Here is a 16,111-nt window from a genome sequence, read left to right as displayed (position 1 = left end):
GTTGACATTAAGTTATAGTGAATTAAATTCCATTTAAATAAAATGTGTCAACATTCAATTGTGTTTTGTGCATGTTTTCTGTGTCCACATACAGGTCTGAAATCAAGTCTCTCATCAAGGAGGAAGAGAAGGAGCAAACTTCCTGTAAAATGAGGAGGAGAACCGGACCTGTAAAATGAGTGTGTGTGAGAAGAGAGAGGAGGAGAACCGGACCTGTAAAATGAGTGTGTGTGAGAAGAGAGAGGAGGCACCTGTTCACACTCAGAGAGCAGCATCTCCAGGATTCAGCTGTGTGTCTATGAAGAGTAACAACTCCATGCGTGAGCCCCTTAAATTCAGTGATGGACCATCTCCAGTATCCAGCTGTGTGTCCATGAAGAGTAACCACTCCATGCGTACGCCCCCTAAATTCAGTGATGGACTGTCTTCAGGATTCAGCTGTGTGTCCATGAAGAGTAACATCTCCATGCGTAAGCCCCTTGAATTCAGTGATGGACCTGCTGTGACCTCTGACCCTGTGTGAGTATCATGAAGTTCAGGGCTGTCTGGGCAGTCAAGATATTATATTGGTTCATCGCCTCTAAAAACTGTCAATAACATATGGAGGACCAAACCTGCAGAAATTAAAAATGACTAAATAAATTAATAGATAAATGAATAAATAGATAAATAAATGTGATAATAAGTATGGAATGCCAAACCTGACTTAATAATATATAAATAAATACATAATTAAATATGCGAAGAAATGTAAAAACAAAAATAAATGACTCTTTATACTTTTATTTCCTTATTTATGGGTAATAATATATTTTTTCCACATTTATTTATTTTTTCATTTATTTATTTATGCATTTATTTATTTTCACTTTTATTTATTTTCACATTTATTTATGTATTTATACATTTATTGCTCTGTATACTACTGAGGGGGGCGTGTTTTACCTCAGACATAGCAATCAAGCTCAGAGTGGCAGTGCTGAAGCTTTGAGGCCACAGTGACACCTTGTGGTGTGACCAAACAATACGCAAGAGGTTTGTGGACGTGACTTTACAGGTCACGCAGGGAATAAATGACTTAGAGATGGGCAATATGCCCAAAATCTTGTATCACCCTAACTGTATATAGGTTTACCATACATAGGTATTTATTCCGGACATGGCCGTAAAACATCAGCTGGTCGTGATTTCTAAAATGTCTGGCCACACATGAACAGAATCCGCTGATAACAGACACTGTGACACGGAAGCGCGTCAAATTATCCACTATTAACCACATTTTATGCCATGCATTGTAGATCCGTACACAGAAGCTAACTGCATTTTAATGTATCTTCCAAAAACAATGTTGACAGCAACAGAAACAAACTTTTCCATGAAGAATTTTCGCTATAAATTGATTTCCTGGGGCATTTTTTAAAACCTTATTAAATAGTAATCTATATGCATCATCATGTAGCCTATAAGTTCTTAATTTTTACTGATCAATTCAGTTAATAAGGCACTACTATAGGGCTGTTACCAGTAAAATAAAATCAGTTTCAACACTTCATTCATAAATGAAAAACTCTGTCCTTTCCTCATAATGAACTTAAAGCTTTTGCTACTTCTCTTTCAAATTAAAAAGCTACTACAGTAGCCAGTTTCTTCAATGAGCTATATACCCCTTGCAATAACTTACTTTGCAAGGTCAAAAAGGCTATATAAAGAATGTGTATCGAAATCGAATATATCTACAGATGATAACCAACATCAGAGGTTCTCAAACTTCTCAGACAAATTACCGTCTACCAAATCCAAACATATTCAATTATATTTCAGCAAATTCAGCATAAAGCAAATATTACTCTTGATCCGTCACTCTTTTTCTTTGCAAAAAGCAAAATCGAGGTTACGGTGAGGCACTTTACAATTGAAGATTTATTTATTTATTTTTTACAAAAGAGTGAAGAGTATAAATGCATTTTTGTGGTAATGAACATTATCTCACAAATGTTGATTGAACTTCAATTTTACTGAACCCAGAATTTTCCTTTACTGTAAGCAACATGCATAAGTCAGGTCAAGTTTATGGTTACACTTTATTTCGACGGTCCACTTTATGGCGCTTTTCCACTGCATGATACGGCTCAGTACGGCCCACTGTTGGGGGGTTTCCACTGTGTAAAGTTCCTAGTACTTCCTAGAACTTTTTTAGTACCACCTCGGTTGAGGTTTCAAGCGAGCCGCACCGAGACTAAAATGTGACGTGTAAACACTGCAGATCACTAATTTGGTCAGAGAGGATCTTCACTGCAGCGTCATTGAATTTGTGTCACGAGACACCAAACCCGCCAGATTTAAATAGTCAGCAACAGCCACCGCAGGATCATTTGTCTGCACGACTTTTTTAAACGACCGTCGCACGCAACCTGAAAAAAGAAATGTCTGTACCGTGGTCAGTAGACGAGGTGGTGGCACAACTATAACAATCAGTCTATAATCCCACCCATATTACCGATTTATGTTTCTGCCGGTGCCCACACTCCATACACAAAAAGTGGTGAGGACATGTCCCACCCGCAAGTTACGCCTATGTTACCAACCAAACACAAGCACATTCTCTCCATGAGTGTTGTCGTGAGTCAGCTAATATCTGATGATCCGTAGCGTTTCACTACACCGTTTAATAATTCAATAAATAATTCAATAATTCAATAAATACCTATTTACAATAAGCACTTAACTCAAAAATAACTATTAAATAATAAAATAACTCGAGAACTGGCTGACTAAAATCAGCTTGAAAATGAAGTAATTTTAAAATTAAAATAAAGGCGAATCCGTAATTTCTTTACGATTGAAAGGTACACGTGTTATTTCGTCAGTCAATCGTGAAAGTCTGGTGGTTGAAAGCTTCTGGCAACATTAAATCCAGGAGAGAAGAACATTCTAGAGAAAGAGCAAGTAGAGATTTTGAGTTTGAGCATGCACACGTAATGTCTGAGCAAGAGCAGACAAGAGCCTGAGACTGTATATTTGAGAACGTGCGTCCAGTTCTGTGCGAGAGTGAAGGAGATTTGCCTGCGAGTTGAGGGATTTGTGCTCGCGCATTACTTGGATGTGCTCTCGACATTTGACATTAACATAGACACAGCCTCAAATAAACTATAAAAAGGTGAAGATAATCGTGTCTGAAAACTGCACTAGATTTTTTATTGATTAAAATCAATACAATATATCTCTTATTTTTCTTTGGGTGCTTGACCATGAGATCGGCGCCTATGATCACTTAGAAGCGGTGCTAAACTGCAGTGGAAAAGCAAACCGAGCCAAAAATAAAGAGAGCTGAACTGAGCCCAGTCGTGCCGAGTCGAACCACGCAGTGGAAAAGTGCATTTAGACGTTCTACTAACTATAAGTAAATCGCAACTACATGTCAACTAACTCTCATTAGAGTATTAGTAGACTGTAAGTAGACTGTTAGGTAAGGGTAATGTGTTAGGGTTCGGGTTAGTAGAATAAGTTGACATGTAATTGTAAAGTTGCTTATAGTCAGTAAAATGTCTCTTGAGGATCATCAAAATAAAGTGTTAGCAGATATTAAACAGTCTACTCATACTCTAATGACTTGTAGTTCACATGTAGTTGCAAAATAACTTCTGGTTAGTAGAATGTCTAAAGTGAAGCATCGAGTGTATTTGTTTAACACTTTTTAGAATAGAAACTGTTTAAAAGCAGCTTAACAGAAGATGTATCATATATGCACAAAACAGCATAATTATTTTGATTAATGCCAATATTATTTGAGGTTCAGATGAATGATGTTGCTATCAGTGAAGAGTCTGATCAGAGCAGCATCTAAAACTTCTCTAGGCCGACAGAGCTGATGATATTGATCAAACGCTGCTGTCTGAGATTATTGTTATGTTGAGGGTCTAAACACTGTCAAACTGTGGTGCAGTGAAGGTGAACTCAGGTCTGCAGTTGTAGTTTTAATAATAGTATTGATCTAATATTAACTGGAGTATGTTTTTCTGGCTGCCTCTGGAATCTCACTCTCTATTCAGAGCATTTGCTCTTTATGCATAGTGTATGATTGCAGAAAAAAATACATGTTTTTATTGAATATTGATGGATCAGTATATTTTGTGAGAAAATAAATCATTAAAGTGGTTTGTTTTGGTAAAAAATCGTATACATGTGTGAGGCGGCAATAACCTTTAAGCGTTTTACCCCCGACTATCCTATAGACTATAGTCTGCGTAAAATCTATCCGGAGTTATCCAATCTATCAACTTTATTGCCGCCTCATACATTTATAAGATTTAAAAGACTCACTAGGATGGGGCAAAAGGCCCCCAGTATTGATACAAACACTTTAGCAATAAAGTAATGTTTTGCATAATATCGAAGTTAGTGCTTGTTCAAAACAATCACTTTAGTTCTGTTTATTTTAATAAATAAAATAAATGCATTTTTGTTTAATAATATACTGTCATTAAAACTAAACTGTTCATTATATAAAAACACAGAAAAAATATTTAAAAACGAAAGATTCTGAAAGCTTTGAATGAGATCCCATAAAAAATGATATTGGCTTTACAGTAGTAACAATAATATTTAAAGATATTTTATTATATGATTAATATATATTTTTTTTAAATATAATGGTTTCACTATAAATATGGTGATTATCTCTAAGTTGGACACCAAACCTAATACGATATTTCCCATTTGAATCAAACCATGTCATGTCAACAAATGGAAAAGTAAGCCAGCTGTTGATTATCATGTTAATTATTGTGCTCCAACAGCAAACTTTACATATTCTTCAGAATAACTGTTGATTTAAGTATCATCCGTTGCCATTTACAAGTAAATCAATTACATGTAATCATTTCACATGAACATTCTTCATGTCAGTGTTTCTGGGATATTTTAAAATAATGGTTTCTGTTAAATCAGGTCAAGAATTTTAGCCGCCTTTATTCGAACATTTTGACTACTGAAATATTGATGTCTCATTACTTTTAATATGCAGGTCATTATCTGCCCCCAAATGCCTGATGTTCATTATTAATTAACAGTTTGTTGGCAACATGGGTAAATAAAATCTGTGCAAGAACTTGCGAGGATCTCCACGTGTGATATTAGGAAGTCAGTTTCTACATGTAGTATGATTTTTATATTTATTTTAACAGAAGTTTTTGTGTCTCTGTTCTTCTTAATGTGTTTTCAGTGGTGGGAGAGCTGACCAGATCAGAGATGTGTCCTGTCAGACCAGCACATCCTCCTCCTGTCAGAAACACATCAGTCATCATGACACAGAAGCAGCCCTGCAGCTCGATTCTCACCAGCCAGTGCATGATGATCTGCAGAGAGTCAAAGACCAGCACAAAACCAGCATGAAGAACAAGTATGAAAGCTTATTTGAGGGACTCAAACTACAAGAGAATCAGACCCTCCTGAACAGGATTTACACACAGCTGTACATCATAGAGGGAGAGAGTGAAGGAGTGAATGAAGAACATGAGGTGCTACAGATGGAGAAAAGTTACAAGACCCTCCAAGACACTCCAATCAACTGCAATGACATCTATGATCCTTCACCTGAACTAGGATATGAGGAGAAGAGAAGAGGGAAGAAAGACAAAATCAAGACTGTTCTTACTAAAGGCATCGCTGGAATTGGAAAAACCGTCTCTGTGCAGAAGTTCATTCTGGACTGGGCCGAGGGAAAAGCCAATCAAGATGTAGATTTCATGTTTGTTCTTCCATTTAGAGAGCTGAACTTGATTAAAGATCATCAGTACAGTCTTCACAGACTTCTGCTGGACTTTCATCCTGAACTTCAAGATCTGGACTCAAAGATGTATGATGAATGTACAGTTGTGTTCATCTTTGATGGTCTGGATGAAAGCAGAATTACACTGATGTTTTCAGACAGTGAGAAAGTTTCTGATGTGACTGAGTCTTCATCAGTGGGTGTGTTGATGTCAAACCTCATGAAAGGAGATCTGCTTCCCTCTGCTCTCATCTGGATCACCACCAGACCAGCAGCAGCCAATCAGATCCCCTCCAAATACATCAACCGTGTGACAGAAATTCAGGGATTCAATGACCCTCAGAAGGAGGAATATTTCAGGAAGAGAATCAGTGATGTGGATCAAGCCAGCAGAATCATCTCACACATAAGAAGAGCAAGAAGCCTCCACATCATGTGCCACATACCCGTCTTCTGCTGGATCTCAGCCACTGTGCTTCAAAACATCCTGAAACATCTCAGTGCAGAAATCCCTCAAACTCTGACTGAAATGTACATACACTTCCTCCTCATTCAAACTAGCATGAGGAACCAGAAGTATGAAGAGAGAGATCCAGAGAAACTCCTGCAGTCCAACAGAGGAGTGTTTGTGAAACTTGCTGAACTGGCTTTCAATCAGCTGATGAAGGGCAATGTGATGTTCTATAAGGAGGACCTGATTGAGAGCGGCATAGACGTCACTGACGCCTCAGTGTATTCTGGGATTTGCACTGAGATCTTTAGGGAGGAATCTGTGATTTATCACAGGAAGGTTTACAGTTTTGTACATCTGAGCTTTCAGGAGTTTTTTGCAGCACTGCATGTGTTTCTCTGTTATTTACACAAGAACAGTGAAGTTATGAAAATGTTCCTGACAGGAAAGTCCAGAACTTGGTGTAGATTTGTTTCTCTGGATGTGTTTCTGAAGGGAGCAATGAATAAAGCCTTGAAGAGTAAAAATGGACACCTGGATCTTCTCCTTCGATTCCTTCATGGCATTTTGCTGGAGTCCAATCAGAGGCTCTTACAGGATCTGCTGATTCACACGTATAACAACCCAGAGAGCATCAAGAAAATAATCCAAAACCTTAAAAAACAAGAAAACACAGAAAGTCCAGAAGACAGTGTCAGTCCTGAAAGATGGTTGAATCTGTGTCACTGCTTGATTGAGATGAAGGATAGTTCTCTTGTTGAAGAAATGCAGGCATTTTTACAATCTGGAAAAAGTAACAAAAACCTTTCTCTTGCGGAATGTTCAACTTTGGCAAACATGATCTTAATGTCAGAAAAGGTGATGGATGAGTTTGACCTTAAAAACATCAGATCATCACAAGAGGGTCGAAGGAGACTGTTACCTGCTCTGAGGAACTGCAGAAAAGCTCTGTGAGTGTGAAAATATGAACATAATATCAACTGATTTGAAATATGAACATAATACCTCTCATGTAGGCTAATAGTTTAGCTAAATGCACTTTAATTACTTTTTTATTTACATAAATTTGAAGTGTCTACAGATTAAAATATTTTAAAAAATTATTTTAATTTGTAATTATAATTGAAATCCAAGTAATTACATTTCTGAAGTTTTAAAAGCTGAATATATTTTCAACCTATGAATTTACATGACTTTTCCATAGTTCATAATTTGCTGGATAAGGATTAAGCATTTTTAGAAAAATATATTTTTTTATAGTGTAGAATATTGCATAGAAACCGTGTCTATTCCTCGTTTAGTGAGATCAAATAACAAATCTACTGCAGGATCTAGGAAAAATCTAATTGTTATTAAAACAGAAAATGTTGCTATTAGTAAACAAAAACAATTTCTAAAGCTAGGTCTTCTAAACATTAGATCTCTCACACCTAAGGCAGTTATTGTAAATGAAATAGTCACAGATAATAGCTTCGATGTACTTTGCCTAACTGAAACCTGGCTTAAACCAAATGATTATTTCGGTCTAAATGAGTCTGCTCCTCCTGGATACTCCTATAAGCATGAGCCCCGTCTGATTGGTCGTGGCGGTGGTGTTGCGACAATTTATAGAGATATTCTCAATGTTACTCAGAAAGCGGGTTATAAGTTTATTTCGTTTGAAGTACTTGTACTAAATGTTACGCTCTTAGATGTTAGAAAAACATCCCTATTATCTCTAGCCTTGGCTACCGTATATAGACCGCCTGGGCCTTACGCTGATTTCCTAAAAGAGTTTGCAGATTTTCTCTCAGACCTATTAGTCAATGTCGATAAAGCATTAATTGTTGGAGATTTTAACATACACGTAGATAATCCAAATGATGCGTTAGGGGCTGCGTTTACAGATTTATTAAATTCATTTGGGGTCAAGCAAAACGTCACCGGACCAACTCATCGTCTTAATCATACACTCGATTTAATTATATCACATGGAACCGATCCAACCGATATAGATATTATACCGCAAAGTGATGAAGTCACTGACCATTACATGGTAACTTGCATATTACGTACTGCTGTAATATGTCATGCGGCGCCTCGTTATCAACTAGGCAGAACAATCCTTCCAGCCACCATAGATCATTTCTCAAATTGCTTATCTGATCTGTCTCAGCTGCTGCCTGAACCCAAACAAACAGATGAACTAGAAGAACTAACTAGCACTATGAGCACTATTCTCTCTAGAACATTGGATGTTGTTGCACCTATTAGATTAAAAAAGGTCAGAGAGAAAATTAAAGCACCGTGGTACAACAATACTACGCATGTTCTAAAGAGAGAAACCCGTATTTTAGAGCGTAAATGGAAACAAACTAATTTAGAGGTCTTTAGAATCGCGTGGAAAGACAGTATGTCACGTTATAAAAAGGCCCTGAAAGCAGCCAGGGCTGAGCACCTCCGCAAACCAATAGAAAATAACCAAAATAATCCAAGGTTTTTATTTAACACCGTGGCTAGACTAACAAATAAACAGACATCACCCGAACAAAATATCCCGTTACAGTTTAGTAGTAATGATTTTATGAAGTTCTTCACTGAGAAAATAGAAAGCATCAGAACCACAATTGTAAACGTTCAATCTTCAGTTGCGCCTTATAATTCAGCCTTAATTATCACCCCGCAAGAACAATTACAGTGCTTTACAACTATAGAACAAAGAGAGTTAAATAAACTTATCACTTCCTCTAAAACAACAACATGTTTATTAGATCCGATACCAACTAAACTACTGAAAGAAGTGTTACCTGTAGTGGAAGAGCCTCTCCTTAATATTATTAACTCGTCTTTATCTTTAGGTCATGTTCCAAGAACATTTAAACTGGCAGTTATAAAACCTCTCATTAAGAAACCACAATTAGATCATAATAACCTAGCAAATTATAGACCCATTTCAAATCTTCCATTTATGTCTAAAATATTAGAAAAAGTGGTGTCCGCTCAATTGTGTTCTTTCTTGCAAGAAAATGATATCTATGAGAAGTTTCAGTCTGGTTTCAGGCCGCACCATAGCACTGAAACTGCGCTCGTTAAAATCACAAATGATTTACTTTTAGCTTCTGACCAAGGCTGTATCTCAATACTAGTTTTACTTGATCTTAGTGCTGCGTTCGATACTATAGATCACACAATACTCTTAGATCGACTACAAAATTATACTGGTGTTCAAGGACAAGCATTAAGCTGGTTTAGATCATACTTATCTGACCGCTACCATTTTGTCTATTTAAATGGAGAAAAATCGATCATAACTCCAGTAAACTATGGAGTGCCGCAGGGATCTGTGTTAGGCCCTCTATTATTCTCAGTATATATGATGCCACTTGGAAATATTATAAGGAAACATGGAATTAGTTTCCATTGTTATGCTGATGACACTCAAATATATATTTCATCACGGCCAGATGAAAACGCTAAATTATCCAAATTGACAGAGTGTGTTAAAGATATAAAAGATTGGATGACGCGTAATTTTCTTTTATTAAATCCAGACAAAACAGAGGTACTACTTATCGGTTCAAAAAAACGCCCACAAAACCTCTCGCAATACAACTTTAATATAGTAGGATGTCCTGTTACTTTATCCTCTACAGTAAAAGACCTGGGTGTTATACTCGATTGCAACCTGTCTTTCAAAAATCATATTTCATATGTTACAAAAACCGCCTTTTTCCACCTTAGAAACATTGCTAAGCTACGTAATATGCTATCAGTTTCTGATGCAGAAAAGTTAGTTCATGCATTCATGACCTCGAGACTAGATTACTGTAATGCTTTATTAGCTGGTTGTCCTGCATCCTCAATTAACAAGCTACAGTTAGTCCAAAATGCCGCCGCTAGAGTTCTTACTAGATCAAGAAAATGTGATCATATAACACCGATTTTATCATCACTGCATTGGTTACCTATAAAGTTCCGTATTAATTACAAGGTATTGCTACTGACTTATAAAGCCCTAAACGGCTTAGCTCCAGTCTATTTAACGGATCTTCTATCGCCCTATAATCCATCGCGCTCTTTAAGATCACTAAATTCAAGGCTTTTGGTCATACCTAGGATATCCAGAACCACCAAAGGAGGGAGAGCATTTTCACATCTAGCTCCAAAACTCTGGAATAGCCTTCCTGATACTGTTCGTTGCTCAGACTCGCTCTCCCAGTTTAAAACTAGATTAAAGTCGCATCTCTTCAGCCAGGCATTCATATAATATTTTTAATCCTACAGTTCAAATTACAATCCGGCCTCTAGTTAATAAACGCCAGAGGAGAACTGGCCCCCGACTGAGCCTGGGTTCTCCCAAGGTTTTTTTTTTCTCCATTGGGTCACCTGATGGAGTTTTAGGACACTATTAGGTCACTTGATGGAGTTTTTCGGTTCCTTGCCACTGTTGCCTTTGGCTTGCTCAGTTGGGGATATTCTGGGGATATCTAATTTGATTTTATCAATAAATTCCACTAGAAACAAACCTTGTTGTATTATTTTAATTTAATACTGTGAAGCTGCTTTGATACAATCTGTATTGTGAAAAGCGCTATACAAATATACTTGACTTGACTTGACTATATTCATTTTCCTGGTCTAGAAATCGCACTTTTAAAATTAGGCTACCTCATATATCTAGTTGCGGTGAGGATGTATTAAAATAAGAAATATCTTGATTTAGGTCAGTGGATTTCAATCCCAGCACTGTACATTTTTAATGTTTCTCTTATCTAACACACATATTAGAGGTCTTGGAGTCTTTACTAACGAGCTGATGAGTTGAATTTGAAAATGTGCCGTGCTGTGGGTACTCCAGGAACAGGATTGAGCAGAAACTGTCTGTGAGCCCACTAGTCCGGGCCTTAATGCTATGGTACTGTAACCGTGATAAGAGCACTGGAAATGTTATGTGACGGATGGCTTGAGTCCTTGTAGAGTAATTTACTACGGCTTAGAACACGGCTCAACCATTCAGAATCAAGGTCCAGAACTATCTGTTTTATAACTTATTATTGACATACAAGAGGGCTTTTCACACTTATAATAATAGTTAACCCTGGGTCATTGTAAACCTTTACACTGATCATAATTTACACGGGGTTAACAATTAATCCTGGGTATTTATAAACTGATGTTTCATGCTGTACACTCCTAAATCCTCGGTTAACTTTCTTATTTGCATATTTGCGGTGTTAGATTCATTGATTGGACGAACGCTGCATGCAACCTGTTTACATGAAGGCTCTTGCATTGTAAATCCTCATGTTATATTGCCGAGTACTATCAAGTTTTTTTTCTCTATCGACTTTATGGATCTTCTTCACTCCAATTGGCGAGTTTTCTGTTGCCATTTAAAATGTTTCCCATAAAACACTGAAATAACTGTTTACCCAACGCTCATGGTGCATCCGCAATTGCGTACTCTCGAGTAGGCACTACATTTGAAATAGAACTTCTTTCACGACCGTTAAAAATGTATGATATATATAATATGAATTAGGGCTGCACAATATTGGAAAAAAAACGTACATTGCGATATTTAGTTTTTCTCCTATATATATGGCTGGATGCTCACGTCGCGATATCGATGCTGAAACGATTCATTGTGTAGCCCTAGAATGCGTTTAGTATGAATGGAATCCGGACGTACTACATCCGCCATGTTGTTAGTATTATATGACCTACAAGCGCCAGTTACGTCGCTTCACTGCCATTCATAAAACCTCTTCCTTGGCCTCATGGGATAGTAAAGTGTCCAGCAAATGCACACTTCAGAATCTTGCCAGAAGTTGTAGGTTATCCGGCGACTTTTCGCAGACTGTTTTTCAAATACTAGGCTATGTATTGAGACATACTGCACTGAACGTACAGTTTTTCGCATTCTGTATATTAAATTATATTGTAGTTAATTTATTGGGTCCGAGTCCACCTTTGTCGAGTCCGAGTCAAATCCAAGTCCTTAACAATCGAGTCCAAGTCCGAGTCCAAAGAGGACCGAGTCGGACTTGAGTCCGAGTCCTTAACGCCCGAGTCTGAGTCGAGTCCAGCCGAGTCCACAAAGATTTAAATAATTTGAAATTGACCTTTAACAAAGACCCGCCCCTCTTAGTTACTGTTGCTATGTCCGACAAGCCATTCTGCTCTCACGCCACACATCATGTACACAGTAAACAAATATATTGCAGAGCAAAGAGGACACTGACAATGCGCCAACAGACAAGACAGAGCAGGTTACTTTTGGTGTGAAATAAAGTCTCAGTAATTTCAAACATGACTGACACTTTAATGTGTAGCGCTAGCGCCTCAGTTCAAGCAGCACGTGAACTGATTATCTCTTCTAGTTATAGCACAATTTAAACATGAATGAACATCAAAACTGCAAAAAGAAATCAATACACACCATTTTTTAAGTTCAATTAGGGCTGCACAATTAATCGAATTTCTAATCGCGATTACGATTATGGATGCCACGATTACGTAATCGTTCAAAGCCGCGATTACAAAAAAAAAAAAAAAAAAAAAAAAAATCCACTCTGCGTGCATTTAGAGCATGTTATAAGAGGCGAATAACAACTACTTCATAAAACCCAGTACAATAGGAACTACCAGGCAGCGACGTATGTGTACGCTGAAATAAAAAGTCTTTCACCTCAGAAAAACGGACGTTCCTGTCATGTCAGCCGTTATAGGCTACTGTGTTCGTAATGCACACTCTTCAATTGCACGCGCAAATGCGGCGGCGGCGCGCGCTGTGTATAAAGTGCACAGGAAACTACGAGCATGCAACGTTGTTACGTTGTAAATTAGTAAGTCACGAAATAAAAGTAAAATACCAATAAATCACGTTACTGGTACGTCGTGTGTTAGCTGAGGAGGATTTGCATGCAGGGATGATTTTCATTCTATTCACCAGGAGCAGTTTCCATGTTTCATTAACAGTTCTTGTTAATATTGTGTATTCACCATGGTAACTGTCGTTTCAATATTAACCCCAAAATGCCACTTTATTTTCACTTTGTGTTATTTTTTACATTTTTTAATGACTCTGGTGGCTCATACCAATATTAACAAAAGCTAGTTTGGGACTGCTATTTATTAGCTTTAGCATCTATGCCTAATGTTTATTTCTTAGTAGTCTTTACTATTAGTCATATTCTTACAATTTATGTGTATGTTAAGTAAAGGGGGTACAGTGTGTGTGTTCACAATTTTTAAGTAAACATGTATAATAATATGTCTGTCTGTCTATATATATATATATATATATATATATATATATATTCAATGTAAATTGTGATAATCGTAATTAATAATCGCAATTACAATTTCAAGGGAATAATCGGCAATTATGATTTTTGTCATAATCGTGCAGCCCTTCAAGTCCACTAGACTTTAATCTACTAACTGGTTTGGTTTGTTTGGTGGACAAAAATGGCAGATATATGCATTATGATTGGCTCTCAATCAAATTCTGGTGATTAACTTTTAAATAAGAACAATTTACACGAACGATCAAGTTCAAAAGTTTAACCCCCTGGCTCTTAACGGATGCTTCCTTCTTGAGCATCACTAAATGTTTGCAGCGTTTGTTATAGTTGTGTACGAGTCCCTCAGTTGTCACCAGTGTGAAAAAATGGATCTCACAATTATAGTCACTGCTATTAAGGAGTCAAATATGCAGAAGGTTCTGGAAAAGCAAAGAATGTGCAGGAACTGAGGGATTTTTTTCTAAAGACCATTGGGCAGTTTAACTGTTCAGAACAAACAAGGGACTCATGAACAACCATTACAAAAAACAAAACAAAAAAAAACAGTTGTGGATCATTCAGGTAATGACACACAATATTAAAAATCAAGCCTATGTAATTTGTCTTGTATTTTGTGTTTGTATTTTGTCTTGTGGACTAGGCTATTGAACATCTGTTATGTGAAAAAGCTTTTTCAGGGCAGTACTAAATAGAGTCAAGGTTTTTATGATCCTTCTTATTAAAAACAAAAAAACAAAAAAACAATTTCTATAACATTCTGTTACATTCTGCAAGGTGTTTTGTGAAATTATGACTAAAGTGTAAATGTAACAAAAATCATAACATTATTAGAAGCCATAATGTTGCTATGGTTACTATGTCAATCATCGCAATTTCATGACTCACAGGACTCAAATTTTGCAGATTCACTCCCACATTTAAATGCAGTTATCACTTTCAGTGTGAACGTAACCACTGGTCCTCTAGTATGGGGTGAGATTTCGGTCACAATTCTGCGCGCGCAAGATCACATTTTGAGCGTGGAAAAGGGCATTTCGCACGCGCGTGAACTGAGTTTTGCGGAGAAATGTTCGTCTCGCAGATAAGAAAATATTGCGAGCGAACGAAAATCAATTTTGCATTTAAAATAAGTATTTGGATGTGCGCGGACGTTCTCTTTCGCGTGTGCAAAGTTTCACTTTCTTGCTCCTTTCATACCAGCCGTGAGCGCTCTCTAAGCGCAGACGGCTCGCTTGCTCAACACAACCCAGCGTTACAATATGCCATAATTCCAGCCAATCAGAGATGAGACTGCTAAATTCTGATTGGCTGGCTTGAAAACCAATCACAAGACTCCCTGCATCACCTACTGCAGATTCAGAGAACTAGTGCCCGGGTCAATAACTCGTGAGCTAAACGTTGTTACTGCACAAATGACACCTCTTTTTAATCGTAGTAATGTAGACAAGCAGCTACAACCTAATTTTCCTCCAAACGAGCTTTCCCTCGCAGTGGACAAAATACATTGATCTCTATGCGCAGGACCGTCTGCAAAGTGCAAAACCCAAAAAGCGTTACTACGAAAACAGTCAATAATTTCACTGTAATTCACTGTATTGTTGGCAAATTCAGTTCACACATCACTGCTGTCCTGATGGTTATACAACAACGCTTATTTTGGGAAAAATATAGATTTTAAATTGTATATACTATTGTAAATGTAGAAGTTTTATGATTTTTATGAAAAATATTCAAAAACTTCACTGTAATTTACTGTTTTGTTGCCAAATTCAGTTCACACATCACTGCTGTCCTGAAGGTTATACAACAACACTTATTTTGGTAAAATATATATTTTAAATTGTATATACAATTGTACTGTAAATGTATAGTTTTTATGATTTTTATGAAAAATATTCAATAACTTTACTGTAATTCACTGTATTGTTGCCAAATTCAGTTCACACATCACTGAGTCCTGATGGTTATACTACAACACTTATTTTGAAAAAAATTTTTTTTTAAGTTGTATATACAATTGTAAATTTATGATTTTTTTTAATGATTTTTATGAAAATATTCAATAACTTCACTGTAATTCACTGTATTGTTGCCTAATTTAGTTCACACATCACTGCTGTCCTGAAGGTTATACTACAACACTTATTTTGGGAAAATATATATTTAAAATTTTATACAATTGTAAATGTATAATTTTTATGATTTTTATGAAACATATCTTTACTGTAATTCACTGTATTGTTGCTAAATTCAGTTCACACATCACTGCTGTCCTGATGGTTATACAACAATCGAATCTGTGAATTTACTGCCAACTTTACTCAACTGCACTAGTTCTCTTCCGACAAACATTACTTTTCTGGTCCCTTTTGTACAAACACAATTTTTCTCCCAGTAGGTGTTTTATATGGAACAATAGTAATATCATTCATAATAAAAAATCTTTGTACATGGAGAATTGGGTCCAACACAACATTTTAATTGTTAGCCAACTAATTGACAAAAATGGGCAATTTTACACCTACCCTAATTTTATTTCAAAATATGGTTTATTTGTAAATGAAAAAGAATTTAACAAAGTAATTAAGGCTATTCCTAATGGCA

General features: G+C 36.7%; 1 protein-coding gene across 1 annotated transcript in view; it reads left to right on the top strand.

Moving 5' to 3' along the window:
- Positions 1–451: 451 nt before the first annotated feature.
- The window catches only part of LOC311295511 (NLR family CARD domain-containing protein 3-like), a 59,554-nt gene continuing 43,894 nt past the window's right edge, over positions 452–16,111 (top strand). Inside the window, exons 1-2 of the mRNA XM_084416942.1 lie at positions 452–519; positions 5,222–7,168. Coding sequence (XP_084273068.1) covers positions 467–519; positions 5,222–7,168 — 2,000 coding nt within the window. The 5' untranslated portion in view covers positions 452–466. The remainder of the gene's footprint in view (positions 520–5,221; positions 7,169–16,111) is intronic.

The sequence above is a fragment of the Rutilus rutilus genome, assembly GCF_951802725.1.
Source record: "Rutilus rutilus genome assembly, chromosome: 1".
NCBI lineage: Eukaryota > Metazoa > Chordata > Actinopteri > Cypriniformes > Leuciscidae > Rutilus > Rutilus rutilus.
This window is presented reverse-complemented; position numbering and strand designations above follow the sequence as displayed.